This window comes from Triticum urartu, chromosome 7 (genome assembly GCF_003073215.2).
Source record: "Triticum urartu cultivar G1812 chromosome 7, Tu2.1, whole genome shotgun sequence".
NCBI classification, from domain to species: domain Eukaryota; kingdom Viridiplantae; phylum Streptophyta; class Magnoliopsida; order Poales; family Poaceae; genus Triticum; species Triticum urartu.
This window is the reverse complement of record NC_053028.1, coordinates 119,212,135-119,238,359: the sequence shown is the minus strand read 5'-3', so window position 1 is coordinate 119,238,359 and position 26,225 is coordinate 119,212,135. Positions and strand designations below refer to the sequence as shown.

Genomic DNA, 26,225 nt, shown 5'->3' with positions numbered 1-26,225 from the left:
ACTCCGCGTGCTCGTCCTGATAAATGATGCAATTGTTCATGCACACATGGTATTTCACGTGCAGTATATCCAGAGGACACACGATTTTCTTCGCCTCCTCGAAACTGGTCGGGCACTTGTTCCCCTTGGAAAGACGTTCGTGCCAGAATGACATGTTCTCGTCGAAGCATGCGTCAGTCATTTTGTGTTTTACCTTCATCTCCAGAGCCATGAGCGTTACTTTCAGACGGGTATCCTCGAGCTTGCATCCTTCATACAATGGAGTAACCGCGTCTATCTCCAGTTGATCCAGCTTGGATTTCTCTCGGGCGGCAGCCCTTGCGTTATCCGTCTGCTTGAGAAGCAGCTCTTGAATATGAGGGTCCTGCACCCAGCCCATTGATGGTCCATCGTCGTCTGCTCCGCCGGCATCTTCATCTTCATGATCATGCCCTTCGTCTGCTCCGGCATCTTCCTCATCATCATGTCTGGCATCTTCTACATGATGACTGTGTACAGCATCACCGTCGTGATCATGTCCTGGAGATTCTTCGCCTTCTCGCCCGCCCGAGCCGCGGTGGTTGTCTTGCTACCCTTCCTCATTTCTTGCCCGGCCCCCATGGACGAATTCATAGTCATCTTCATCACCTTGCCACCGATAGCCATCCATGAAACCACGCAAGAGCAGGTGGTCCCGCACCTGCCCGGAATCCGGGTCCGCAATAAGGCTCTTCAGCTTGCATCTTCGACACGGACATCTTATCTCCGTCTCGTTCTTTTGAAGCATCTCGGCCTTCGCAGAGCTCAAAAACCTATTCACGATGCCTTCGGTCATCGTGCGGACCATGGTCGCCTGCGGGGTAGAGCAAAACGATATTTTAGAACCAAGAAAAAATTTGGCATGACTTTCCCTAAAAATAGGACCAAAAATAATGCATAGTGCCAAAATTCTCGCCGAAACGGAAATGAATCAACATTCCGGCAAAATATTGGCAATTATCGCATTTCAAATACCGGTACCTGCAAACACAAACATATATGCAACACCACAAACATACATAGATCTAGTTAGGCCACAAAAAGTGCATGTGCACGTTGTTGGAGGGAGAACAACATAAAGATAGTTTCCCTCTTACTTACCTATCAAAAAAAGGTAATTTAACCACTTAATTTGGATGAATCTATGGTGCAAATGAGGTGAGGAGGAGGAGGCAGCCGAGACAAGCTTGGAGGAGGAGGTGGAGAGAATGAAGTGGGGAAAGTGAGTTGGTAGATGTGGATGTCCAAGGCGCACCGTGGCATAGTGCGCCATTACTAGTTTTAAACTAGTAATGGCGCACTATGCCACGGTGCGCCATTAGTAGTTTTGTAAAGAAAGGAATAAAAAAATACAATAGTGGCGCACTATGTGGCTGGTGCGCCATTACTAGTTAAAACTAGTAATGGCGCTAGTTAAAACTAGTAATGGCGCACTGTGCCTGGATGCGCCATTAGTATGTTTGGAAAAATGAAAAATAAAAAAATTTACTAGTGGCGCACCATGTGTCTGGTGCGCCATTAGTGTCTTCCACACTAATGGCGGACCTGCACATGATGCGTCACTGCTATATAGTAGTGGCGCACCACATGTCAGGTGCGCCATTAGTATCCATTTCATCTATAGTCCTTTTCCTAGTAGTGCGTTGATCAAATGACAACTCATGTCTATGGTTAGGAAACTCAATCATCTTTGATCAATGAGCTAGTCAAGTAGAGGCATACTAGTGACACTATGTTTGTCTATGTATTCACACATGTATTATATTTCCGGTTAATACAATTCTAGTATGAATAATAAACATTTATCATAATATGAGGAAATAAATAATAACTTTATTATTGCCTCTAGGGCATATTTCCTTCAGGGAGAAGGTAAGAGAAATCATTTTTATGGCATGGTAGTTTTTGTGGAAACAAGCTGATAACTTATGTACCACAGATGTGATAATTTACATAGTATAGGCTTGGTAACTTTTTTTCCAGAAAAAAAGTCGTCGGAATATACCAAGGAAAAATGTTATTAAAAAATACCTCCTAATAACTCCTGCGTAAACAACATGATAATACACATACATGAGAGCTGATAACTCATATACAAATATCATGGTAATTTTTTGACCGAGGGAATGAATATTGTTGAAAAGCATACCCGATAACTTTTGCGGAACGTGGTAATATAAACAGCAAAGCTGATAACTCACTGCAAACATCATAATCACTTTTTAAACCTGGGATAAAAGTTTGTTGAAAACATACCACGAGAAACTTTTGTGTAAATGACACGGTAACTAATGTATTACAGACGTGATAACTTACGTAGTTCAGATGTGTGGTAACTTTTGGTCCGAAAAAAATTCATCAGAACATATCAACATGGGGTCTAGTTTTGAATATCTCGTTGAGACGATTTTTTTTGTGAAGACGGTTTTTCAATAGGAGCGGCGGTTTGAGCTACAAAACATTTTGAAGTTTGAAAAAAGAAAGAATTTAGGATAACATCAGCTTTTCGTCCTTTAGTGCATATATGCATATTATTAGAGGGAGGAGTGCACGTAAAAGAAAAATTAGTCATTCTAATGCATGCATGTATATAATTAGAGTGAAGTAAGAATCGTTCTTGCCTATTGCTAAAATCCAAATGTTTGGTAATTACAAAAGTCCATCGCTTTATTATTAGGGGAAGATTCATTTATGGAAATAGAAGAAGATATTTTACTTGGTAATCAGCGAATGTTTGTACCTAATGCTTTATATCTTTTTTTGAGTGCATTTGAGTGTATGTTCCTTGAAACAAGGTAAAAGATGGTATCGTACCTTGTTGGTAACTGTTTGTTCAAATTCAGTGAAAACAAAAGGGATTGAGCAGTGACTAATGTCAAAAAAATATGCTCTTCTTTAGCCTAGCCCGCCCAATTTTTCTTTGAAGCTCCGCCACTATAATGTTGAGTCGTCCAATGAGGAGGACTATACAGATGCGACGATGATGATGTAGGTGGTGCTTGAAGACACGGAGCATGAGGTGGAGGATGTTCATAATTTCAAGTGATAGATCAAGGATCATCTTTGCGCGGTTAAGAGGGACAACAATGTAGGAGTGTGATATTTTTTAATTAAAACTACCGCTGCACTTTAACTATTTTAAACTATATATACAGCCATTTGAACCTGTATATCTAATTTTTTTAGGGCCAAATGTATGTGCGCAGTCTTTGATGGCTGGCTCACGCATATATGTCAGAGGACTGATCCTTCTGTTCGTGGATGGATGCCGAAACAAATTTACACGTCAACATTGTAAATGCCCTGATAGCAACGACCAAGGTCACAGGCGCTGGATTTAGTTTGGTTCGAGAGTTGTTTCATGCCTGGATTGTGTCACTCGTCTTGATGCAAGCGTACGTACCTGGGATGGTATGGCCAAAAGTGAACTCGCATGGGAGTTTTCCTTTGCTACCATGACCTGTTAGCCGTTAGGTTTAGTGTGGATGGTCAGGACTGGGTGCTACAGTACGAGATATGCACGCTTCCTAATAGTACTACTACTATATTATGAGATTCAAAAAATAATGCTTCCTTACATTATTAGGCTCGATCGATCGATCTAGGTGGAGACACAAACCTAACCATAGAAAACAAGATGGGAATAAGAGCATCTTCAGCCGTTCGGCCCCCCATGGCGCTAAAAAAGGGCGGTCTGGGGGCGAACCAGCACTAGTTCGGCCCTTGGGGGCGACCTAACTCCCAGTCACGCCCCCAGGTGCCGCCCCCAGGACGCGAAAAATTCGAACTTGGTCGTTCCCGCTCACAAAAGACGCCATAAGTCGGGCGATTGCAAGCCACAGTTCGGCGTACAAAAAATAGAGCGGCAGAAGTTTGCGTGCGCATCACTCGGTGGGCTCTGCCCCAGGCGTCGGCGGAGTTGGCATGCGCGGGCTTGGCGGTGTCGGAGCAGCCTCTGCGCTGGGCGGTGTCGGCGCGGCTTCGGTGGTGCTGGGCGTTGTGGAGGCGTCGTCACGCGGGCTTGGCGTTGGCGTCGGCGTCCTTGTCGAGGGAAGCTGGTTCAGGATGAGGCCGCGCTCCGCCAAGTACCACGCCTTGACCGTCTCGTCGGTGCTCTGGAGCATGTCCGCCCCGCCCAGCAGTTAAGCCAGGTCGGTGTTTCTCTTCTTGGCAGCGACGTTCGTCCGGAGCAGGTCGAGCTTGACGGCGCTGCTCGACATCAACGCCGACCACCGCGCCTCGGTCTTCTCTTCACGAAGGAAGGCCCGGGCCTGCGCGTCGGCGAGGCAGTGCTCGATGGACTCCTGCACTCGAGCGGTGGCCACGTGGGCGTATTTCCCCTTCTTGGCAACTTTGTTGCCGTCCGGCCGCTCTTCCGATGCGCCAGGAGTCGGCGCATCCGGCTTGTAGGTCTCCTTGGCCTTGTCGAGGGTGCACCGGACTTCCGCCCACTTCTCGGACTTGTCAATGCGCTTGTAGACGTGGAGGTACTTGAATTCGGCGTCGTTGTTGCTCTGCCGGTACAGGGCGAACATGCGCAGCAACTGCGCGGAGGAACAAACAGTTGGCGCGCATACACGGCGAAGAGAGGCGGGAGACCAGCGTGGCATACCTGATCCTCGACGCTGGCGCCGCTCTCCGGGCGAGCCGCGACCTCCTCGACGACCCCATGCCATTTGTTGCACGCCCCCTGGATACGCCCCCAATGGTTCGCCATCGCCTTGGAGCCGCGCTGCATGTAGACGCCTTTGAAGTAGGGGTCGACGAGATTGCGCTCGTCGAACTCGGCCTTGATGCGGTCCCAGTACGTGTCGATGCTCTGGTTCGTGCCGGTCGTCGGGTCGAGGCAGACGACTTTCCATGCTTCAGCAAGGCATTCCTCCTCCTTGGATGCCCACTTGATGTGCGGCTCGCCTGTCCTGGCCGCCCTCTTCTTCTTCTTGCGCCCCTTTGCCGTTGCAGGCGTCGGCTCCTCCTCCTCCTCCTCCTCCTCCTCCAGCTCGTCCTCGTTGTAGACGTAGCCGAGCTCGCCGTCCATGCCGCCGCTGAGATCCACCACCTCGTCCTGGGTGACGAACCCGGGAGATGCGGCGGCCGCGGCCGAACCTGCCGCGATGATGTCGTCCATGTCGGTCTCGGTCTCGTCGGTGTCGCCGAGGTGCGAGAAGGGCAATGGGCCACGGCATAGGGGAGGAAGCGTAGGCGGGCGGCAAGTAGTTGTATGGAGGGTACTGCACGCCGGCGAAGGCGGGAGAGGGCGTGCGCTGGGCCAGCTATCCAAGGGGAGGTGACGTTTGGGTTGAACCCACTGTGCGTGTCCTCGTCGATGTAGCCCGGCGAGGGCGATCCCCATGGCTGCGGAGAGCCGACGCCTTGCTGGCCCCAGGGCGCGTACTGGGCGTGGCTTCCGGGTGGATTCATCATCCCCGCGCGAGTCGCCTCGGCCTCAGTTTGGTCCGCCGAGGCAACCGCAGCCGCGCGCGCCGCGTTGTCGCGGGCCTTCTTGGCGATGGCCCTGTTCCGCCGGTCGGCAATGACAGCCTCCCGCCGCTGAACTTCCGCCCTCCACTCGGCGTTTGACATGCCCGGTGGCTTGATCGGCGGCGCCCTCGGCTTCCTCTGCTTCGGCTGGGTGACGGAGGCGGTCGCGGTTGCCGTCACGCGGGGGGCGACGTACTTCTTCGGTGGCATGGCGGCCGGCTGGGAGGGAGGCGAGCAGAAGGAAGGAAGAGTACGGGAGGGAAGTGGGGAAAACGCGGGAAGAAACGGCGGGAAGAGGCGCTCGCCTCGCCGACAGGGCGGACCCATGCGTCCTTTTCGCTTGTGTCGGCGCTCCAGACGCCCCTAGGAAACCGGGTTCGGCCTGGGTCCGCTGGCACCAGTTTCGGCCCGAGCCGGCGAAAAACGGGTTTCTAGGGGCGTGACTAGACCGTTTTTTCAACGCCGGCACGGCAAAAACGCATGGGAAGGACCTGTTGGAGGCGCGGCTAGAGATGCTCTAAGGTCGAGGCGGAGACACAGAGCTCCGGCAGCCGATCCGCTGTCCGGCCGCCGCAGGAAGGACGTGCAGCATGTGCATGGTCTTCCTTGGAAGGCGGAGTGGAGGGACTGGGCGGCGCTGCCCCGCGACGTCCTGTCGGTCATCCTCAGCCTGGTCCCGCAAGCCGACGTCCTCCGCAGCGCGGGCTGCGCGTGCGCCTCGTGACGGCGGCTGGCCCACGATGAGCCGCTGCTGTGGCGGCACATCGACCTCGCCGCCGACGAGGACGCGGACCCAGACTCAGACCCACCGGCGGCGTTAGATAATAACGAGAATAAATGAGACAAAGAGACACGGATTTTACGTGGAAACCCTTGCGGGAGAAAACCACGGACGCACGAAAGCGCGATTACTATGAGGAGGAGTATTACAAGCACGAGACGACAGACCGTCTGAGGTGCGACTACATGGGGTATATAAGAGGGCAATACATGAGAGTCCTTAGAGGACAAGTAAACGAGTTGTACTCGTACGCGTCGACGTCAACGCAAAGGCCCACACCGGTTGTACTACGTCTAGTCCAACACGGTATAATTTGGATCACAATTTAACAATCTCCACCTTGATCCAAATTTCCTCCAGTAGTCGAAGAAAGTGAATAACTCCATCTAAATCAGCATAAACACCTTGTGCGTCAAAGTCCATAGGACTAGTGAGAAATACCAACTAAGCCTGAGCAAAGCTCAAACTTATTGGTCGGAACTGGCTTTGTCATCATATCCGCGGGATTATCATGAGTACTTATCTTGCATACCTTCAAATCACCTTCAGCAACAACATCTCGAATATAATGATATCTGACATTAATGTGCTTTGTTCTCTCATGATACATTGGATTCTTTGTAAGATATATAGCACTTTGACTGTCACTAAATACGGTAGGGCAAGATGAGTCTCCACAAAGCTCAGTGTACAAACCTCTCAACCAGATAGCTTCTTTGCATGCCTCAGAAATAGCCATATACTCGGCATCAGTAGTGGAACAAGCCACAATAGACTGCAAAGTTGCTCTCCAACTCACAGCACAACCACCAATGGTGAAAACATAACTTGTGAGTGACCTTCTCTTATCCAAATCACCAGCAAAATTAGAATCAACAAAACCAACAAGTCCATCTCTAGTTTTCCCAAACTGTAAATAAGCATTAGAAGTACCATGCAGGTATCTGAAAATCCACTGAACTGCTTTCCAATGCTCTTTTCCAGGATTAGCCATGTATCTACTGACAACACTCAATGCATATGATAAGTCAGGATGAGAACAAACCAAGGCATACATAAGTAAACCAACTGCACTCGAATAGGGAACTCTAGACATGTACTCAATATCTGCATCTGACTTAGGACATAAAGCTGATGATAATTTGAAGTGTGCAGCTAACGGGGTACTTACTGGCTTGGCATTATGCATATTAAAACGACGAAGAACTTTATCAATATATCCCTTCTGACTTAGATACACTTTTCCAGACGGTCTATCTCTGGATATTTCCATGCCAAGTATTTTCTTTGCTGCACCCAAATCCTTCATCTCAAATTCATTACTCAATTGCTTCTTTAGTTCATTAATCTCTAACATACTCTTTGCAGCAATAAGCATATCATCAACATAAAGGAGCAAATAAATAGTTGAACCTTTGACAGTTTTCAAATAAACACAACTATCATAGTTAGACCTTTTGAAACCTTGAGAGAGCATAAAGGTGTCAAATCTCTTGTACCACTGTCTAGGGGATTGCTTCAATCCATAAAGAGAATTCTTTAACTTACAGACAAGCTTTTCTTTTTCAGGAATAACAAAACCTTCAGGTTGTTCCATATAAATATCCTCTTCTAATTCTCCATGTAAAAATGTGGTTTTAACATCCAATTGTTCAAGCTCAAGATCATGCATGGCAACAATACTAAGTAAAGTGCGAACAGAGCTATGCTTCACAACAGGAGAAAAGACTTCGTTATAGTCAATACCTGGAATCTGACTGTAACCTTTAGCAACTAACCTTGCTTTATATCTTGTCTCATCATTAGGAGAAACACCTTCTTTCCTCTTGAAAACCCACTTGCAACGAATAGGTTTCTTCTCTCTAGGCAATCTTACTAAATCCCAAGTGCCATTCTTTTCAAGTGATTCCATCTCATCATGCATAGCGGTCATCCACTTATTACTATCACCAGAAATAATAGCCTCAGAATATGAAGAAGGCTCAACATTACCTTCAATTTCTTCTGCAACAGATAAAGCAAAAGAAACAATATTGCACTCTTCAATTAACCTGTCAGGTTTATTAATACCCCGCCTGACTCTGTCACGTGCGAGATTCCAACTGGGTGGAACAATAGGCTGATTTGGAGTGGGAGTGACATGATCATCATTAACGGCGGGTTCATCATGTGCATCAACAATTTCATTACCAGATGTATCACCTTTATCAATAACATGCTCCACCCGAACAGTAGGCTCCTGAACAATAGGCTGTTGTTCACTCTCAACGGGAACATTAGTAGATGAAACATCATGTAACATAGCAGATTCATTAAAGATAACATTTCTGCTAATAACAACCTTCTGGGTTTCAGGATTCCATAATTTAAAACCTTTAACACCATACTTATAACCAAGAAAGATGCACTTAACAGCCCTAGGCTCCAATTTTCCATTATCAACATGAGCATAAGCAGTGCAACCAAAAACTCTCAACTGTGAATAATCAGCAGGTGAACCAGACCATACCTCAATTGGAGTTTTCTTATTAAGAGCAATAGATGGTGAACGGTTAATGAGATAACAAGCAGTGGAAGCGGCCTCAGCCCAAAAACGCCTATGCAAACCTACATTGGACAACATGCAACGGGCTCTAGAAATAATGGTCATGTTCATGCGCTCAGCAACCCCGTTTTGTTGAGGAGTATAAGGAACGGTGTAGTGTCTGACAATGCCTTCAGACTTGCAATAATTCTTAAATTGCTTAGAACAGAATTCCATACCATTATCAGTGCGAAGTATTTTTACCTTCTTTTCAGTTTGTCTCTCAATCATAATCTTCCACTCCTTAAATGCTGAGAATGCTTCATATTTATGCTTCAAGAAATAAGGCCATACTTTTCTCGAATAATCATCAATAATAGTCAGCATGTAACTAGCACCACCTAGTGACTTCTTGCGAGATGGTCCCCATAAATCAGAATGCACATAATCAAGAATACCTTCAGTTGTATGAGTCGAAGTGTTGAACTTCACCCTCTTGTGTTTGCCGAAGATACGATGCTCACAAAATTTCAGTTTACCAGGTTCATATCCATCAAGAAGACCTCTCTTATTTAACTCTGCTAAACCAAGTTCACTCATATGTCCAAGACGCATATGCCAAAGCTTAGCAGCATCACAATCAGAATTCTTTGAAACAACTGGAGTAGCGTTACCTGAAACTGTAGAATCGAAGGTAATAAAGACCATTGGTCGAACTTAGATCACCTTTCATCACAATAAGGGAACCTTTGGTGACTTTCAAAACACTATCTTCACCTGAATACTTGTATCCCTTTGCATCAAGGGCACTCATAGAAATAAGATTTCTCTTCATCTTCGGAATATACCGAACATCTGTCAAAGTTCTGATTATGCCATCAAACATCTTGATTCGAATAGAACCTATGCCTTCAATCTTGCATGGTGAATTATCAAAACCCAAAACGGAACCAGCAGAAGTAGTGGAATCAAAAGTATTAAACCAATCTCTATGTGGACACATATGAAAAGTACATGCAGTATCAAGTACCCACTCATCATTGGTCTCAGCACATCCAGCAATAACGACAAGAGCATCATCGGAACTATCATCACGAGCAACGTTAGCAGAATTTTCACCTTGTTTGTTACCTTTTCTCTTTTCCTTATTCTGCAACTTGAAACACTCAGAGATGTCATGCCCGTCTCTCTTGCAATATCTACAATACTTCTTGTCTCTGGATTGTGACCGGCCCCTGTGGCCGTTCTTACTTTTGCCTCTGTTTCCATTGTGTGAGTTCTTCTCCTTTGTCCTGCCACGAACAGATAATCCCTCGGCTTGGGATGAACTCGAACCATCATGAGGCACCATTAATTTCATCTTCTCCTTAGAGTTCAAAGCTTCATAAACTTCATTAAGTGTGAGAGCATCACGACTGTATAATATGGTGTCTCTAAAATTGGTATAAGAACTTGGCAGTGAACAAAGTAACATTAGAGCAGTATCTTCCTCTTCATACTTAACCTCCATTGCAGCTAGATCAGATATGATCTCTTTAAATTCTGAAATATGATTCAAAACATTACCTCCCTCGGGTAACCTGTGCAGGAATAATTTTTGCTTCAGATGCATCTTGCTGGTGAGATCTTTAGTCATGCAAATCCCTTCCAGCTTTAACCATAGAGCGGCGGCAGTTTTCTCGCTCAAAACTTCCTGCAAAATATTATTATGCAAATGGAGTTGAATTTGTGACAAAGCCTTACAATCAATTCTTTTCTCCTCAGCAGTCCAGTCCTCAATTCGGTTCTTCCCAAAACTATCCAGTGCTTCATCATAGTCAGACTGTGCCAACAACGCCCGCATCTTGACTTGCCATAGGGTAAACCTTGTGTCACGGTCCAGCAGCGGAAGATCGTACTTCATGGAAGCCATGAGTCGATAAATCTATGTACACAAAGTAGTACAAGCCCGATAGAAAATTCTTGATAGAATTAATTTGCGGAGTGAATAAAAATATAGGATAGATAGCACCTGGTAGAGTAACTGGTTGGACGTAGCAATTTAAGATCTGAACCAATACTAGTACCCTCGAGGTGAACAGTACTCCAAAATTGATCAGTACTAGTACTATGCACTAGTAGCTGAGTCGATCCCTTTGTATGATGAATTGTAGCGTGGAAGTAGTAGATCGATTAGGCGCTGGCTTGACCACGTGAAAAGGTGGAGCAAGCAAATCGTCCCTGATGCCTCGGGACTTGAAGCCCGTACGTGGAGCAGCAGCAGCGGTAACTCGGACTCGGCGACGTGCGGCTGGCCAGCTGCCGTGTCGAAAATCGATCTCCACTCGGATTCGACGGATCGCCCAGACGTGCGCCGCCGCCGCGCACGTAACCTAATCTCTCGTCTCAATCTCGTATCTGTAAAAACTTGACTCTGTATATCACTTGTTAGATAATAACGAGAATAAACGAGACAGAGATACACAGATTTTAAAGAAAACCCTTGCGGGAGAAAATCACGGACGCACGAAAGCGCGATCACTGTGAGGAGGAGTATTACATGCACAAGACGACAGACCGTCTGAGGTGCGACTATATGAGGTATATAAGAGGGCGATACATGAGAGTCCTTAAAGGACAAGTAAACGAGACGCATCGACGTCAACGCAAAGGCCCACACCGATTGTACTACGTCTAGTCCAACACGGTATAATTTGGATCACAATTTAACAGGCGGGCTGGTAGGAGATGGCGCGTGCCGCCGTGCGGCGCAGCGCCGGCCGCTGCGAGTCCTTCCGCGGCCGCGTCAACAGCACCTTCCTCCTCTTCCTCGCCCGCACGTACTACGCCGATCGATCGATCCAAATCGTCTCACGTATGTATACCTCTCCTAAACCCGAAATCCTGACTGATAATCTACCTCTTTCTTAACAGGGCGCCATTGCTGCGGAGCCTCCACGTGACCTGCCGGTTCGACATGGCGAGCAGGCACTTCATCCACGCGGTGGCGAAGAAGCTCCCTCTGCTGGAGCAGCTCGCGCTGTCGGGCGGCATGGTCGAGCAAGACTCGTTGGCCGCTCTCGTCGACAACTGGCCGCGCCTTGGGCTGCTCCACGCCGGCGGCTGTCACACCTGGAGCCCGATTGACAAGACTTTCCAAGAGAGGCTCGAGAGTGCGATCAAGGATCTCCGACTGCCATACCGCCGCGCCCTAATGCGTTCTTTCGGTCCTATCGCTAGTGCGCGGACGGGACGTTTGCGCCGGTCAGTCAGGCCCTGAACTGCACGCATGAATATTTAGGATGTGTTTGATAGCCTGCATAAGCCTGTATGTTCTCTACTCGACCCACTTTTCGTTGTTTGGTAGTCTGCGCAGGATCTCCTCAACTATGCTATGCTCATCCCGAATACCCCTGTAGCCACGCTTAGGAAAGAACCTGTGAAAGGAGGTTCGCTGGTCAGCATGCATGGGTCGAACCCACGAAAAAATCTGAGCCCAACCCACCGGCTCCCATCTGGACCCACGAACGTTAGGGTTACCCCAACTCTCCCGACTCCCCAGCGATCCCGTTCTCTCCTCGCCACCTCGTCATCTTCTGGTCGCCGCGTGCCGCCGCTGCTCCAACTCGCCATCGCCATCGCCATCGCCTAGCAAGGTATTCCCTCGTACCTCTTGTTCCTCGTTCTACTGTCCTCCCTCCCGTTCCTACTCCTTCCTCAATCTTCCACCCTCCTGCTTATAATCAGCTAGCACGTAATGAGAAATAGATGGACCTTGAGAGAGAAAGTAGATTAGAAGATGTCTGCGTTTGATGTTTGAAGAAAAAAAAACTATCCTCTCTTTTGTTTATCCTTTGATGTTTGGTGCTAGATGCCCAGGTTGCATCTGCACTGTTCTTTTCGATTGAAAAGATGACCTTTGACATATACGATAGATGTAGTTGATTTGCTAGATGGCTTTTCTTAGTACGTCATGACTGCTAGATGTCCAGGTTGCATCGGCATACTCTTTTACTAATACAGTAGATGTCCAAGTTGTTTTGCTAGATGTCTTTTCCTAGTACGACATGACTGCTAGATGCCCAGGTTGTATCATTTGAGAGAGATGGTACTAGTTTATATAGCACTGATTTTCTTTTTGTAAACGCAAATCATGTTTCCCATTCATTACAGTTTGTGTTGATTTTCTTATTTGTTATTTTTTTGTGAATCATGCTTATTTTTTAGTTGGTATAATTTGCAAGATATCACAATTTTTTTCTTTATCTACCATTTATTTTCTTCAAACATGAAACACTCATGTATTTCTAATTGTTTAGATGGATGACTTGGCTAGAAAACGACGCCAACTAATTGTGAGAGGAGCCAGTCTAGTAGCTGCATTGTGTGCTTATATGACATTTGTGTTAAGAAGAGCTAGGGAACAAACCCCGGGGATAATTGTGGGTACTATGGCTGAACGTGCCGTAGCTAGGGAGTCCAACTTGAGATACATTTATCGCTCTAGCGACATAAATTGCTCAAATCAGCTTAGAATGAGAAAAGCTCCCTTTTTCCGTTTGTGTACTTTGTTTAGAGAGAGAGAATTGTTGGTGGATAGCATCCATACTTCTATTGAGGAACAAGTAGCCATGTTTCTTCTAGTGGTCGGGCACAACCAAAGGTTTAGGACACTACAACCGATTTTTAGAAGATCTATTGAAGTAATTAGTAGGTATTTTAAGGCAGTGCTTTATGCTGTTGGAGAGTTGCGAGATGAGATGATTCGGCCTCCCTCCAATCGATGCCACCCTAAAATACAACAAAGCACCCCTTCAATCCATATTTCAAGGTAAATTATCTTGTTTCCAAATAAGGTCAAAAAATTGATGAGACTTATGAATAACAAATATTTGTCTTCATTAATTAGGATTGTGTTGGAGCAATTGATGGAACTCATGTGCTTGCTAGAGTCCCAAGAAGGATCTCGGCTGCCTTTAGGGGTAGAAAAGAAGGGACTACCCAAAATGTCATGGCCGCGGTAGACTTTGATCTAGAGTTTACCTACGTACTTGCAGGGTGGGAGGGTTCAGCCCATGATGCCCTTATACTTGCAAATGCATTGGAGAGGGATGATGGGTTGAAAGTTCCTACAGGTAATAAACTAGACTCATAACTAAATACATAAATATTGTTCTCCTGTAGCTAATAGTTGTTGTTCCATAGGGAAATTTTACCTTGTTGATGCGGGGTATGTTGTGAGACCGGGTTTTCTTCCACCATACCGTGCCACAAGGTACCACTTGAAGGAGTACGGGCGAGGGAATCATCCTCAAAATGAGAGAGTTGTTCAACTTAAGACACTCTTCTTTGGGGACATCGGTCGAAAGGGCTTTTGGTGTGTACAAAAATCGGTGGAAGTTTGTTTACAATAAGCCATTTCATCCTTTCAAGACCCAAGTAAAAGTAGTCATTGCTTGTGCAATTCTCCACAACTGGGTACTTCAATTTGGTGAAGATGAATATTTCCCTCCTGAGGAAACTTGGAACCCGGAACCCACCGACGAAGATCACAATGATATAGTCCATGACAATAATTCTTGGGCTCATAAGAGGGACCAGTTAGCAAATCAGATGTGGGCGAATAGGGGGGCGGCACACATTTGATGTATCGTGTTGAAACTTGATCTTGTAATCCTAATAATTGAGTTGTGACTCGTGTTGTAATCCCTCTATTTGAATTGAGTGGTGCATTGTGAAACAATTTGTGGATGTTATATTTATGTACTAAAATTTGTTTTTTAATTGCTGGAATGTTTATATTGTAGCGTTGCAATGTTATAACAAAATGTTGAAAAAATTCAAACCTAGGATTTTGAATATGTTACTAATTCCTGGACCCCGCCTATGTCTGCTATCATGTTGAAAGGTCTTGCAGATGTAGCAGCAAAAGGTGTTAGGACTGACAAAGGATTCAAGGAGGCCGATAAAATGAAAGTTGCAAAGGCTTTGACCGCTTTTGTTGGTTATGATGTGAGTAACACCCAGGTGCACAATCATCTTCGCAAGTGGCGGACTAGGTGGCAAAGAATTGTTCATCTCCGTGGATTAAGTGGTGCACTTTGGGACGATGACAAGAAAATGATAGTCCTAGAAGAGCAACACTATTTAGGCCACACTCAGGTACGATTGCAATTTTTTTTAAATGCTCAAATGGATTACTTCATTGATGAAATGGTGCTGAAACGAGTTACTCTTTGTGCTGAAATTAGTTACTTCTGTTGCTTAAATGTTGAAATGTTGTTTTATTCTGTAGGACCATCCAACGGATGCTGAATTACTGAACACGCCGCTTGAGCACTACAATTATATGGAACTTTGCTTCGCTGATAAGCTCGCCACTAGGAGGTTTTCAATGGGCTCTGGTGTGCCATTGGGAAAACCTGTTGATGTGGAGGGCAAAGGAAAACCCATTGTTGTGGAGGGGCAAGGAACAAGTGGCGAGGGATTTGTGAATGGTCCTGTTGGGGCTGAGTTCGTATTTGTTGGTGCTAGTGAAACTAATGATCCTTCTCCTAGTACAACTAAGAAGAGGAAGAGGACATCTGTTATGACTAAAGAAGACTCAATCCAGGTTAACAACATGTCTGATGCTGTGCGTGAGATTGCAAGTGCTATCAACAACACATGTCATACCGAAACACACCCTGATTTGTACAAGGCTGTAATGGACCTTGTTGAGTATGATCTCGCTGAGCGGTTGGCTGTTTTAGATTATCTGACTGAACATAAGGGAAAAGACCTTAATTTTGTGAAGATGGATGAGGAAGTCCGCAAAGCATCGTTCAAGCGTATCTTGGAGAAGAATCCTGATCTTGTTTGAGTTGATGTTAGTTGGTGCATTTTGAGAATTATCCCTTTAATAAGTTGAATTTGGAATGAGACTATATGTAATATGGATCTAAAGATTTATTGGTTCAACCAAGTTACTTTTCTTAATAACATGGTGCTTAAATGGTTCAACATGTCTGTTGTCGTTCCATGCCACAAGATTTCTTTAAGTGTATTTGTATCTGTGTCACAAAAAATCAAGCACGCATGCTATGCAATTTTGCCTCTATATAAAATACACCTACCAATTTTCACATGTTCATTCTTTCTGTTTGCGAGAAGATGTCGTGTTGATTCACATATTTTTTTAAGAATGAGCAACATTATGTATTTATTATTAAAAAATAAATTAATAATTGCTGACAAATATATATGTCTAAATATTTTAAGTGGTATTTTTTCTTCATATTTACATATTGTCGAAATGTTGGTCAAATGATGTATGCCGCCAAGAACCCTTTGAATTGTGCACACGAATTTTTATCATGTATTTGTAACTATGGTATCCTCACCATCTCAGATACAGCCTATCAAACAAAGTCTAAGCCCAGCATGTCCTGACAGATACATGCTACCAAACAAAGTCTCAACTCAGCATGTCCGTACACATGCAGGCTACCAAACAACTGCAGTTGTATGTACACAGCATGTCTGTACTTAACATGTCTCGGGGGGAACACTATGACAGGATCATGCAGGCTACCAAACACATCCTAAGGTTCTTCCCTTTTTTGGCTCTAAGGTTCACCACTCGTCTGAATTCATGATAACTGAAGAGATAAGCACGGTTGCAATTGCCCCCAAAAATCTATGCGAAAAATTGGAGTTTATTTATCCACAAGTTGACTAGGCTGTGATTATGTATCTGGACTTCTGGTTCTCAATTGATTAAACACTCAATAAGTATTTTGGCGCAAATGCAAAATAATACTCAGCCTCAGCCGTGAGCAATGTTATTGCTGCTGTCCCAGCGACACCACCCACATTCTTTGCATGTTGCAACGTTGTGATTCAAATTGTAATTTTAATCTATAAGTCGTAAACATTTTTGCATTCGTCAATCCATTTCAAAAGGAAATACATAGAAATTAAGGCAAAAGAGTCAATCGACTCAACGCAATGACACATCATACCCCTATTATAGACTCCGTTTTTGGGCATTTTATCAACTGACAGACAACCTTAGGGTATATAATGCAAGTCTAGTCACCTTGTGGACAGATAACCAACTTTCTGAAATGCCCGCTACTGTGATATCAACCGTTTGAACAAAAGACATAATGCATATGGCCTAAGCCTTTTCTCTATCTTTTCCCGGAGGCCAAAAAGAAAATTGCTACTGAATCACAAACGACAAGTGATGTGGCCGAATGATTAATTGCAATCTTTTTTCCTGACAAGATATCATTAACCATGTCCATAACAAAGACTACATAACTTGACGATAGTAACGAATGGGATGGTTCGTTGCGGCAGCGAGGTGGGCACACAGGTGAACTGATATGTGCTCCAGTTCCCCTCTACTCACTAATAAAGATCAGAAATACTTATAAATCAGATGATGAACGACTATCTAGTGGCATGCTGGCAGGGTAGCGCGCCGTGAGCTCCAGCCTTTTCCTTCGGTACTTCTGGGGTCACCTGAAAACACACGTAATGGATGCCATGAGGCCACGCATGACAACAGCAGTAGTAACAGTGTATTTCATCGAGCAAGTCTGGCAAGTAGGTTTCCATCTTGCTTCATGATTACAACCCTAAGTGAGTGGCAGATGGAAATTATGACTTTTAAGTTCTCACTTTCAATGTTCAGTTGATGGAACAGAAAAAAAAACAGTTAAAAGAGCTCATACCGTTTTAATGAATCACATATTTTTGCATGAGCGCATCTATGCGGCCTGAATGAGAAGAACATATTGTTACCATTTGCAAAAAGACGGTATGTCGTAAAATTGGTATTCACATTTCATATACCAAATACAAAATAATATTACTCTATTTCTGTACACAAGGCCACTTCGTTTTTCCTGTCAAACTTTGACTTATAATTTTGGTCAACAAAATATGGGTTATATGTCATCAAAAATATATCATCAGAAAGTTCTTTGAAATGTGCGCCAAAAATATAAAGTGGCCTTGTATACTGAAATGGAGGGAGTATGTTACATCTGTGAACTTAAGAAATTGTCAAAACTTAGTCAATTGGGTATGAAATGACATTACCTTTGGGCCATAGGACTGAAAAATGGTTTTCACATCTTCAAACACCTCAAGGATTGGTTTTGCAGCATTAATCTGGTTAAACAGTGGATTGGACAACAGGTGATCAAAGTCCGTACATCAAGAAAGCATATCAGCCAAGCGCTAATGGAAGGGCATACACAAAAATAAAGTCTCGGCACACTAGAAAACTTGATATATCGGATTGTACAAATGCACCTATTTGTTCGCTACTATATATTCTCTACAGCCTCTACTGAAGGATGAGATATTCATTCCAAATTCCCAATGTCCCTGCTGAGAGTATGCCCTGTTGTGTGGCACTGGTTCACTGAGATCAGTGTATTCTATAAACTACTTCTTTTCACCATGCTCGAGTTCATGTGTGCTTATTATTGATATTCCAGGTATCACCTGCACTCAATTAGACTGTTAGCGGCTAGGGTTCTGCCCGGTCTTGGCCGGAGACAGTAGGGAAAGGAGGGGGAAGGGCGAGGGCCTGAGCGTGGCGGCCGGCGGCGAGGCGCCGTCCTGGCGCGGTGCGGCGGCGGCGAGAGAAGGAGGCGGCTAGGGTTTAGGGTTTCCGGCTCCTCTAGGAGCCAGGCAATAGAAATAGTCTTATTGCTTAATTCTCAAAATAGTCTTACAGCTCGTATATATAACCATAATCTGAAAATAAAACTAAGATAACTTGCGGGCCTAAGCCTGCCTGTTGGGCCTCCTGCGGCCATAGACCTGGCCGGTCATAACATCTCTCCCCGCCTGCGCAAACAGCTCGTCCTCGAGCTGAAAGTCGGGGTAGTGCTGGCGGAACTCCTCACGCTGCTCCCAAGTAGCGTCCTCCTCTGGTAGTCCAGTCCACTGGTAGTCCAGTCCACCGGATCAACACGTACCAGGAGCCTCGGCGCAGCTGAGCCTTCAACGCCTTCTCTGGCTCAGGAAGGAGTCCGTGATCGGTGGAAGGGCCGGCAGTGCCGCAGGTGGCTCGCCGCGGAATGGCTTGAGCAGCCCGACATGGAAGACATCATGGATCCGCGCGCCTGCCGGAAGCTGCAGACGGTAAGCCACTTTCCCAATGCGTTCCAGGATCGCAAAGGGACCGGCATAGCGAGGACCGAGCTTCTTCCTCGCGCGTGGGTCCAAGGACTGCGTAGAGCGGTGAAGTAGACGCAGCCAGACCCAATCACCCACCGCGTACTCCGCCTCGCGATGGTGGCCATCATAGTAACTTTGGCCAACTCCTGGGCCTGCAGGAGTCGTTGCTGGACCTCCGCGAGCATCTCATCACGGCTCCTCAGAAGAGCCCCGGCTACCTCGGTCCGTGCCGAGGCCGGATCAACAGGAAGGATCGGCGGGGGTGGCCGGCCATACACCACCTCAAAGGGCGTAGCACGAAGGGCGGAGTGATAAGAGGTGTTGTAGCAGTACTCCGCCCACGAAAGCCAGTCCACCCATGCGCGAGGGCGATCACCTGTAACACAACGCAAATACATGGCAATCACCTTGTTAACGATCTCAGACTGGCTGTCCGTCTGAGGGTGGAAGGCGGTGCTCAGGCGTAACTTCATGCCCGCCAGCCGGAAAAGGTCACGCCACACGTGTCCCGTGAACACGGGGTCCCGATCACTGACGATCGAAGAAGGGAACCCGTGGAGACGGACAATGCCATCGAAGAAGGCCCGTGCGACAGATGCCGCTGAATATGGATGGCCAAGCGCGATGAAATGAGCATACTTGGAGAAGCGGTCGACCACCGTGAGAATGACGGACTTGTCGCCCACCTTGGGGAGGCCCTCGATGAAGCCCATGGAGATGTCCGCCCAAACCTGAGATGGGACCTCCAAGGGCTGAAGCATGCCAGCCGGCCGTAGAGTCTCCGTCTTGTTGCGCTGGCACGTCACACACGACCGTACCCAGTCACGGACCAGGGCACGATCACCGGGAATGTAGAAGTCGGCGCGGAGACGATGGAGCGTCTTCTGCACTCCCTCATGGCCTGCCGAGTGAGCGAGGCGCAGCACCTGCTGGCGAAGATCGTCGTGCGCCGGAACGAAGACCCGGCGCCCATGGAGAAGCAGGCCATCGGCGAGGCGCCACGGCTCCTCCAGCTCTCCCGTCGCCAGCTGCTGCTGTAGGAGGAGGGAGTCGGCCACGGCAGCGGTCGCCCGGCGAATGTCGGCGTAGAGGGCGAAGGAGGGCCTGGTGATGATGCAGAAGGCCGCCCCCTCCGCCGCACCGTCGTCCACATCGGCGTCACGCCGAGACAGGGCGTCGGCGACGGTGTTAAGGCGACCCGGCCGGTACTCGACGGTGAAGTCAAAGCCAAAGAGTTTACTGATCCATTGGTGTTGGGGCACCGTCGAGAGCCTCTGATCCAGCATGAACTTGAGGCTGTAATGGTCCGTGCGGATCCGGAAATAGCGACCCCAAAGATAGGGCCGCCAATGGCGTACTGCCTGCACCAACCCAATGAGCTCACGCTCATACGCCGCCAACTTGAGATGGTGTGCGGCAAAGGGGCGGCTAAAGAAAGCGAGGAGTCCCTCGCCCTGGTGTAGGACCGCACCGAACCCCGCACCGGAAGCGTCGCAGTCGACGGTGAAGGGGAGGTCGAAATCCGGCATCTGCAGTACGAGTCCCGTCGTGAGGGCCCCCTTGAGGGCCTCGAATGCTGAAGTGGCCTCCGCATCCCAAGAGAAGGCGTCGCGACGGAGGAGACGCGTGAGCGAGGCCGCGATGAGGCCAAATTCCCGGATGAACTTCCTGTAGTACCCCGCGAGGCCAAGGAACCCGCGAAGAGCCCGCGGAGACTGCGGGATCGGCCAGGCGACGACAGCCGCCACCTTGTCGGCGTCCATGGCCACTCCCTCGGCCGAGATGACGTGGCCGAGGTAAGCGACCGAAGGTGTCCCGAACGAGCACTTCGAGCGCTTAAGATGATGATGCGCCCGAAGCTCGTTGAAGACGATGGCCACATGCTGGAGGTGCTCTGCCCAAGAGGCGCTGTAGATAAGAATGTCATCAAAGAAAACGAGCACAAACCGACGTAAGTAGGGCCGGAGGACATCGTTCATCAAGGCCTGAAATGTCGCCGGGGCGTTGGAGAGGCCAAAGGGCATCACCAAGAACTCGAAGTGGCCGTGATGAGTCTGAAACGCCGTCTTGGCGATGTCGTCTGGATGCATGCGCACCTGATGATACCCCGACCGGAGGTCCAGCTTGGTGAAGAAGCGCGCCCCGTGCAGCTCGTCGAGAAGCTCATCGACAACCGGAATAGGAAACTTGTCCTTCAATGTGAGAGCATTAAGGGCGCAGTAGTCGATGCAGAAACGCCACGTGCCATCCGACTTACGAACAAGGAGGACCGGTGCTGTAAATGGGGACGTGGAGATGCGGATGATGCCGGCGGCAAGCATGAGTGCACACTGCCGCTCCAACTCGTCCTTCTGCAGCTGTGGATACCGGTAAGGCCGTACGGCCACAGGGGCCGATCCCGGAAGGAGGTGAATACGGTGGTCGTAGATCCGGGCCAGTGGCAGACCCTGTGGCTCCTCAAAGAGATCCCGGTGCTGCTGCAGGAGCCCGTCCAAGAGCGGATGCTCGGCCTCCGTGGTCGTCGCGGCCAGCTGAAGAGGGGGTGCGGGTGCGGCCCCCCTAATGCCCTCCCACCGAATGCGACGACCCAAACGCCAGAAGGTCATCGTCAGCGCGTCGAAGTCCCAAAGAATAGGACCCAACGTGCGCAAGAAGTCGACGCCGAGGATGAAGTCGAAGCAGCCCAAATCGATGCCAGCGCAGGTGATGGTGAAGTGCTCGTCGCCGATAGTGATGGGCACGTCGCGGGCGAGCCCGTGGCAGCGTAGACGGTCGCCATTAGCGACAGTGACCCGCAACTGCTCCCCTCCAGCCGGTTGGAGCGCAAGACGCCGCATGGTGGCCTCCGGCAGGAAATTATGCGTGGAACCTGTGTCCAGGAGGGCCACCAGGCGCTCGCCATGGATCATGACCGGTAAAAGCATCGTCCGTTCATCACGGATGCCGGCCAGCGCGTGAAGGGACACCACTAGGGCGGTAGCCGGGGCCGGTGCAGGTGCCGCTGCGGGCTCCGCAAGAGTCGGGGCGTCAAGGTCAGCCTCCAGGGTGTCCTCGGTCTCGTCCGTCATCTCTAGGTAGAAGAGGCGCGGGCAAACACGGCCCGGCGCATAGGGCGCATCGCAGTTGAAGCACAGGCCCAAGCGCCTACGTTCCAGCTGCTCCGCCTGAGTGAGGCGCCGGAACGGCCGCGTCAGGGCCGGGGTAGCGGCCGGGGAGGCGGACGGCCCCCACGTGGCGCGGATGGCCGCGTCGACGTCAAAGCCTGGGCACGCTGCTCGAACGCCCGCGCATAGTACATGGCCGTCTGAAGGTCTTGTGGTCCCTTCATCTCGACGTCCACGCGGATGTGGTCGGGAAGGCCGCCGACGAAGAGCTCCGCCAGCTGTAAGGCTGTCACACCCGGCGCGTGGCACGCTAGAGCCTGGAAGCGGTCGGCGAAATCCTGCACCGTGGAGGTGAACGGTAGGCGGCCCAACTCGGCCAAGCGGCTCCCGCGTACCGGTGGTCCGAACCGAAGAAGACATAGCTCGCGGAAGCGATCCCACGGTGGCATGCCGCCCTCGTCCTGCTCGAGGGCGTAGTACCATGTCTGGGCGGCCCCGCGGAGATGGTAGGAAGCCAGCCACGTGCGCTCGGACGCGGGCGTGCGCTGTCCACGGAAGAACTGGTCACATTGGTTCAGCCAGTTAAGCGGGTCGTCCGAACCGTCGTACGTGGGGAAGTCGATTTTTGCGAACCAGGGCGGTTGCCGGTGTGGCGTGCCCGGGCCCACTGCCTCGGTGGTACGGAGGGCTGATGACAGCGCCCGGTCTAGGGTGGAAGGCCCGGCGTAGTGCCCTGTGACGCCCGACGCCTCGGGCTGCCACTGGACCCCTGACGGCGGTCGGGCCTCCGTGGGAGCCGACGGCGGCCCGTGGATTGCGGCGGCGCTGGGGAAGGCGGCGGTGATGGTTGTTGGATGGGAAGGTGCGGCTGGCCCTGGCCCGGCGTGGTGCCGGGGGCGGAGGAGAGCGGCGCTGATAGGGAGGCCGTAGTACCCGGCGACGCGGCGGCGGTGGTGGAGGAATCGATGGCAGCGGCGGTGGGGGAGGCGTGGGGGGGCGGCGGCGGCGATGGTGGGATTGGCGGGGAAGACATGGTCGAAATCTGGGTATCTGATACCAAGGTGTTAGCGGCTAGGGTTCTGCCCGGTCTTGGCCGGAGACAGTAGGGAAAGGAGGGGGAAGGGCGAGGGCCTGAGCACGGCGGCCGGCGGCGAGGCGCCGTCCTGGCGCGGTGCGGCGGCGGCGAGAGAAGGAGGCGGCTAGGGTTTAGGGTTTCTGGCTCCTCTGGGAGCCGGGCAATAGAAATAGTCTTATTGCTTAATTCTCAAAATAGTCTTACAGCTCGTATATATAACCATAATCTGAAAATAAAACTAAGATAACTTGCGGGCCTAAGCCTGCCTGTTGGGCCTCCTGCGGCCATAGACCTGGCCGGTCATAACATAGACCCTGAACTACAGGAGCATTTGCTAGACATACTAAAAAATTCTACAGCATGGCTCTTAATAATTTATGAAAAGTCGATACATAAGGCTGGTAACAATGAACTGTTCTACAGAAGAATGACATATGCTTTTGCACTCAAAATCATACCCCTTCTTAACCTAGCATTTGAATCATAGTAGATAGTACTCAACTATATGTAGCTGGATTGTACAAAAATACTGAATCATTTCCTGGTGACGCGTGGCTATCTTAAATCACAACAAGTATTTATGTGACACTGTGAAGACTAAGTTGTTGTGCAGAAGCGTGTCATATCCTTTTACATAAAAAAAATGGATATACCTTCTTAACCTTGCCCTTAGAGTCATAGTACTGAACTACAGGCAAACTTGATTCTTCAAAAACTCTGAATCTTTTCCTGATAGTCTCAATGTTATCGTCAGCTCTTCCCTGCAGTTGATCAACAAAAGAAAACAATGTTAGAAACAATGAAGAGATCATGTCACATACAATCCAGCAAATAAACATAAGAGATTAAATCTAACCTGATTGCGACCCAGAAGACGCCTTACCATCTCTTCCTCAGAACAGTCGAAGAATAGCACAAACTCAGGAGATATTTTTATCTGCAGTAATGTATAATAACTAAAGGTCGTTAGCTTGCTTTTAAAACACAAAAGGAAAAGGTCAAAGTACCAACTAATTTTGAAGTTAGGAACTCTATTATTTTATAGAAGTCCGAAAACAAAGTGGGCTTACAACATTCTCAAATGACAGACGGTTTTCTTGATTCCTTGGAAATCCATCAATGAGGAATTTGTCATTTTCACTTTTTACCATTGCTTCTTGTAAGAGCTTTACGGTTATCTCAGATGGAACAATTTTCCCTTCCTTTATAATGCTGTCAATCATGGTTCTGTAGGGGAGAAAAAAGCCAATTAAGCGTTATTAATAAAATAAGGAATATAACCTCTGGAGTCGAGCAGGTTTGTTACCCATTCTCAGAACCAGACTTGATTTCTGAGCGCAACAGCTCTCCAGCACTAAGATGTGTAAATCCGAAATGCTCCACAATATTGCTACATTGTGTACCTTTTCCACTTCCAGGACCACCTGTGGTTTTGCATAAAATGAGAAGCCATGAATTGGCAGCAGCATAGGTACTGACAACAAGCTCATTTTCCACTATGAAGAAGTTGGAGCCATCGTTACGGAATACAGAAGTTACCTAGAACAAATGCAACTGCAACTTTCTTCCCAGCCAAGATATTCGCAGCACCATCCTGCAAATACGAGCAATTCAATCGATCAAAGTAAGAATGTGAGGATTTAATCCAGGATTAACTTCACTGGTAACACTGAAAATGGAATCAAAATTTAATATAACATTGAGATTGAGGGTACCTGCCTTACATATTAAAGAGCATGCATAACATAAGTGTCATGTACAGTTTTAAACTACAAAGCAATGGGATACATAGATGAAGACTCGAAAGTAATCCAGGAATCCAGTAACAACTGCAAGTTGTACCCTAACGTGAAAAACATACCTCCTGCTCGGCGACAGGCACTGAAGCATCCACGGCTGTGCTCATTGCTGCAAGCATTCCATGACTCAGCTTGAGCAAGCAATGGATAATAAACTTTGGATGGCTCAGCAGAAAAGAGGGAAAGTGTCAAGACTCTACTCTACTGTAAACTGGCAGTGCATTAGAACGTAGCAAAATTAAACTAAATAGTTAGCAAGAAGGGTGATGAACTTGCAGTTTCCTTTATTTCCATGCTTTCAAGATTTGAAATGCTAAACAAATGAGGCCATAATTTTGCTTCAGCTGCAGTAACAGTATATAGACAAACTATCTTACCACATTGTACCTACAGCTTTTCATTTTTCATCATGATTTTCCCTTAGATTTCTTGATTCATAGCTCTGATTATAAATTGCGCACGCAAATGAGCTATCAATGTTTCAAAACAGAAAAGTTGACATTCACAGTCCTGTACGCCAACACTCTTTCTTCAGGGTTGAATTAGCCTACGCGTACGCGATACATTAGCATTTTATACACAATCATCGCTGTGCATAAAGTCACTCTTGGCCACTTATATTTGGCATTACTTATGCAAACCATATGTCGCTCATCCTAAATATTGGACTGCTGCTCTGTAACAAAGTACCGAACACAAGGCAACAAAAATGACGGCAACCACTCCTAGATGTGGCCAGTGGCACACAACCCTCTGTTAATTGATTATTTCTTGGTCGGATCCACACGGCTCAGTGCAGGAGATCACTCCACCAGAACCTAACCAGTAAGCCACTGGAGGCCTCTGTTAGAGCAACTCACTATTTTGGGTGAAAACTTTTCCCCAATAAACAGAGCCAATTTAGTGGCTAAAAGCATCCATGAATCCATCAGGCAGACAGGCAACCAGACCTAGCCATGGAGTTTATTTTGATCTGCCGCTTCTACTCTGTAGGCTGGAACAATCAAACCGGGATGAGAAGTGTGGCAGAGCAGAGAGACACGTACCCTACTTGTCGAGCTGGGCGGGTCGCTAGAAGTGGGTCCAATCGGCGAGAGTGGTGCCAGATAGCAGCACCTGCCTAGGAGGAGGACGGAGAGGGAGGCGCGGCAGCGAAGGGAGGAGCCGAGGAGGTCGGCGGTGACGGCGACGGCGGCGGCGGCGAGAGGAGTTAGGAAAGGAACCGGCTGAAAAAGTGGCCGCACGCGAGCCAGTTATGGCCAGCCAGGTGCCTCAGCAG

The 26,225-nt window shown here is 48.1% G+C and overlaps 1 protein-coding gene and 1 pseudogene across 4 annotated transcripts; one reads left to right on the top strand and one right to left on the bottom strand.

The window, feature by feature from the left end:
- Positions 1 to 5,707: 5,707 nt before the first annotated feature.
- On the top strand, positions 5,708 to 12,023 carry LOC125518524 (annotated as a pseudogene).
- Positions 12,024 to 17,011: 4,988 nt separating this feature from the next.
- Positions 17,012 to 26,176, bottom strand: LOC125523079 (UMP-CMP kinase 4-like). Of its 4 annotated transcripts, XM_048688129.1 has the most exons (10): positions 25,993 to 26,166; positions 25,009 to 25,101; positions 24,687 to 24,741; positions 24,454 to 24,571; positions 24,218 to 24,374; positions 24,004 to 24,084; positions 23,801 to 23,908; positions 17,877 to 17,948; positions 17,507 to 17,551; positions 17,012 to 17,294 (listed from the first exon to the last, which is right to left on the bottom strand). In XM_048688129.1, the coding sequence occupies exons 2-9, from the start codon at positions 25,063 to 25,065 to the stop codon at positions 17,543 to 17,545; spliced, it is 657 nt and encodes a 218-aa protein (XP_048544086.1). In that variant the 5' UTR covers positions 25,066 to 25,101; positions 25,993 to 26,166; the 3' UTR covers positions 17,012 to 17,294; positions 17,507 to 17,542. The 4 variants fall into 4 exon arrangements, with proteins under 4 accessions (XP_048544086.1, XP_048544085.1, XP_048544084.1 ...); XM_048688128.1 differs by lacking the exon at positions 17,507 to 17,551 and having other exon boundaries at positions 25,009 to 25,055; positions 25,993 to 26,176; XM_048688127.1 differs by lacking the exon at positions 17,507 to 17,551 and having other exon boundaries at positions 24,221 to 24,374; positions 25,993 to 26,174.
- Between the last annotated feature and the right edge of the window lie 49 nt (positions 26,177 to 26,225).

Excerpts from the sequence above, each read along its gene's own strand:
- LOC125523079 (XM_048688126.1), bottom strand. The coding sequence starts at position 25,065 with ATGCTTGCAGCAATGAGCACAGCCGTGGATGCTTCAGTGCCTGTCGCC. Across the intron at positions 24,085-24,217 it reads GTCTGTCATTTGAGAATGTT|ATAAAAATATCTCCTGAGTT; the intron begins GTAAGCCCACTT and ends ACATTACTGCAG. Across the intron at positions 23,909-24,003 it reads GTCTTCTGGGTCGCAATCAG|GGAAGAGCTGACGATAACAT; the intron begins GTTAGATTTAAT and ends GATCAACTGCAG.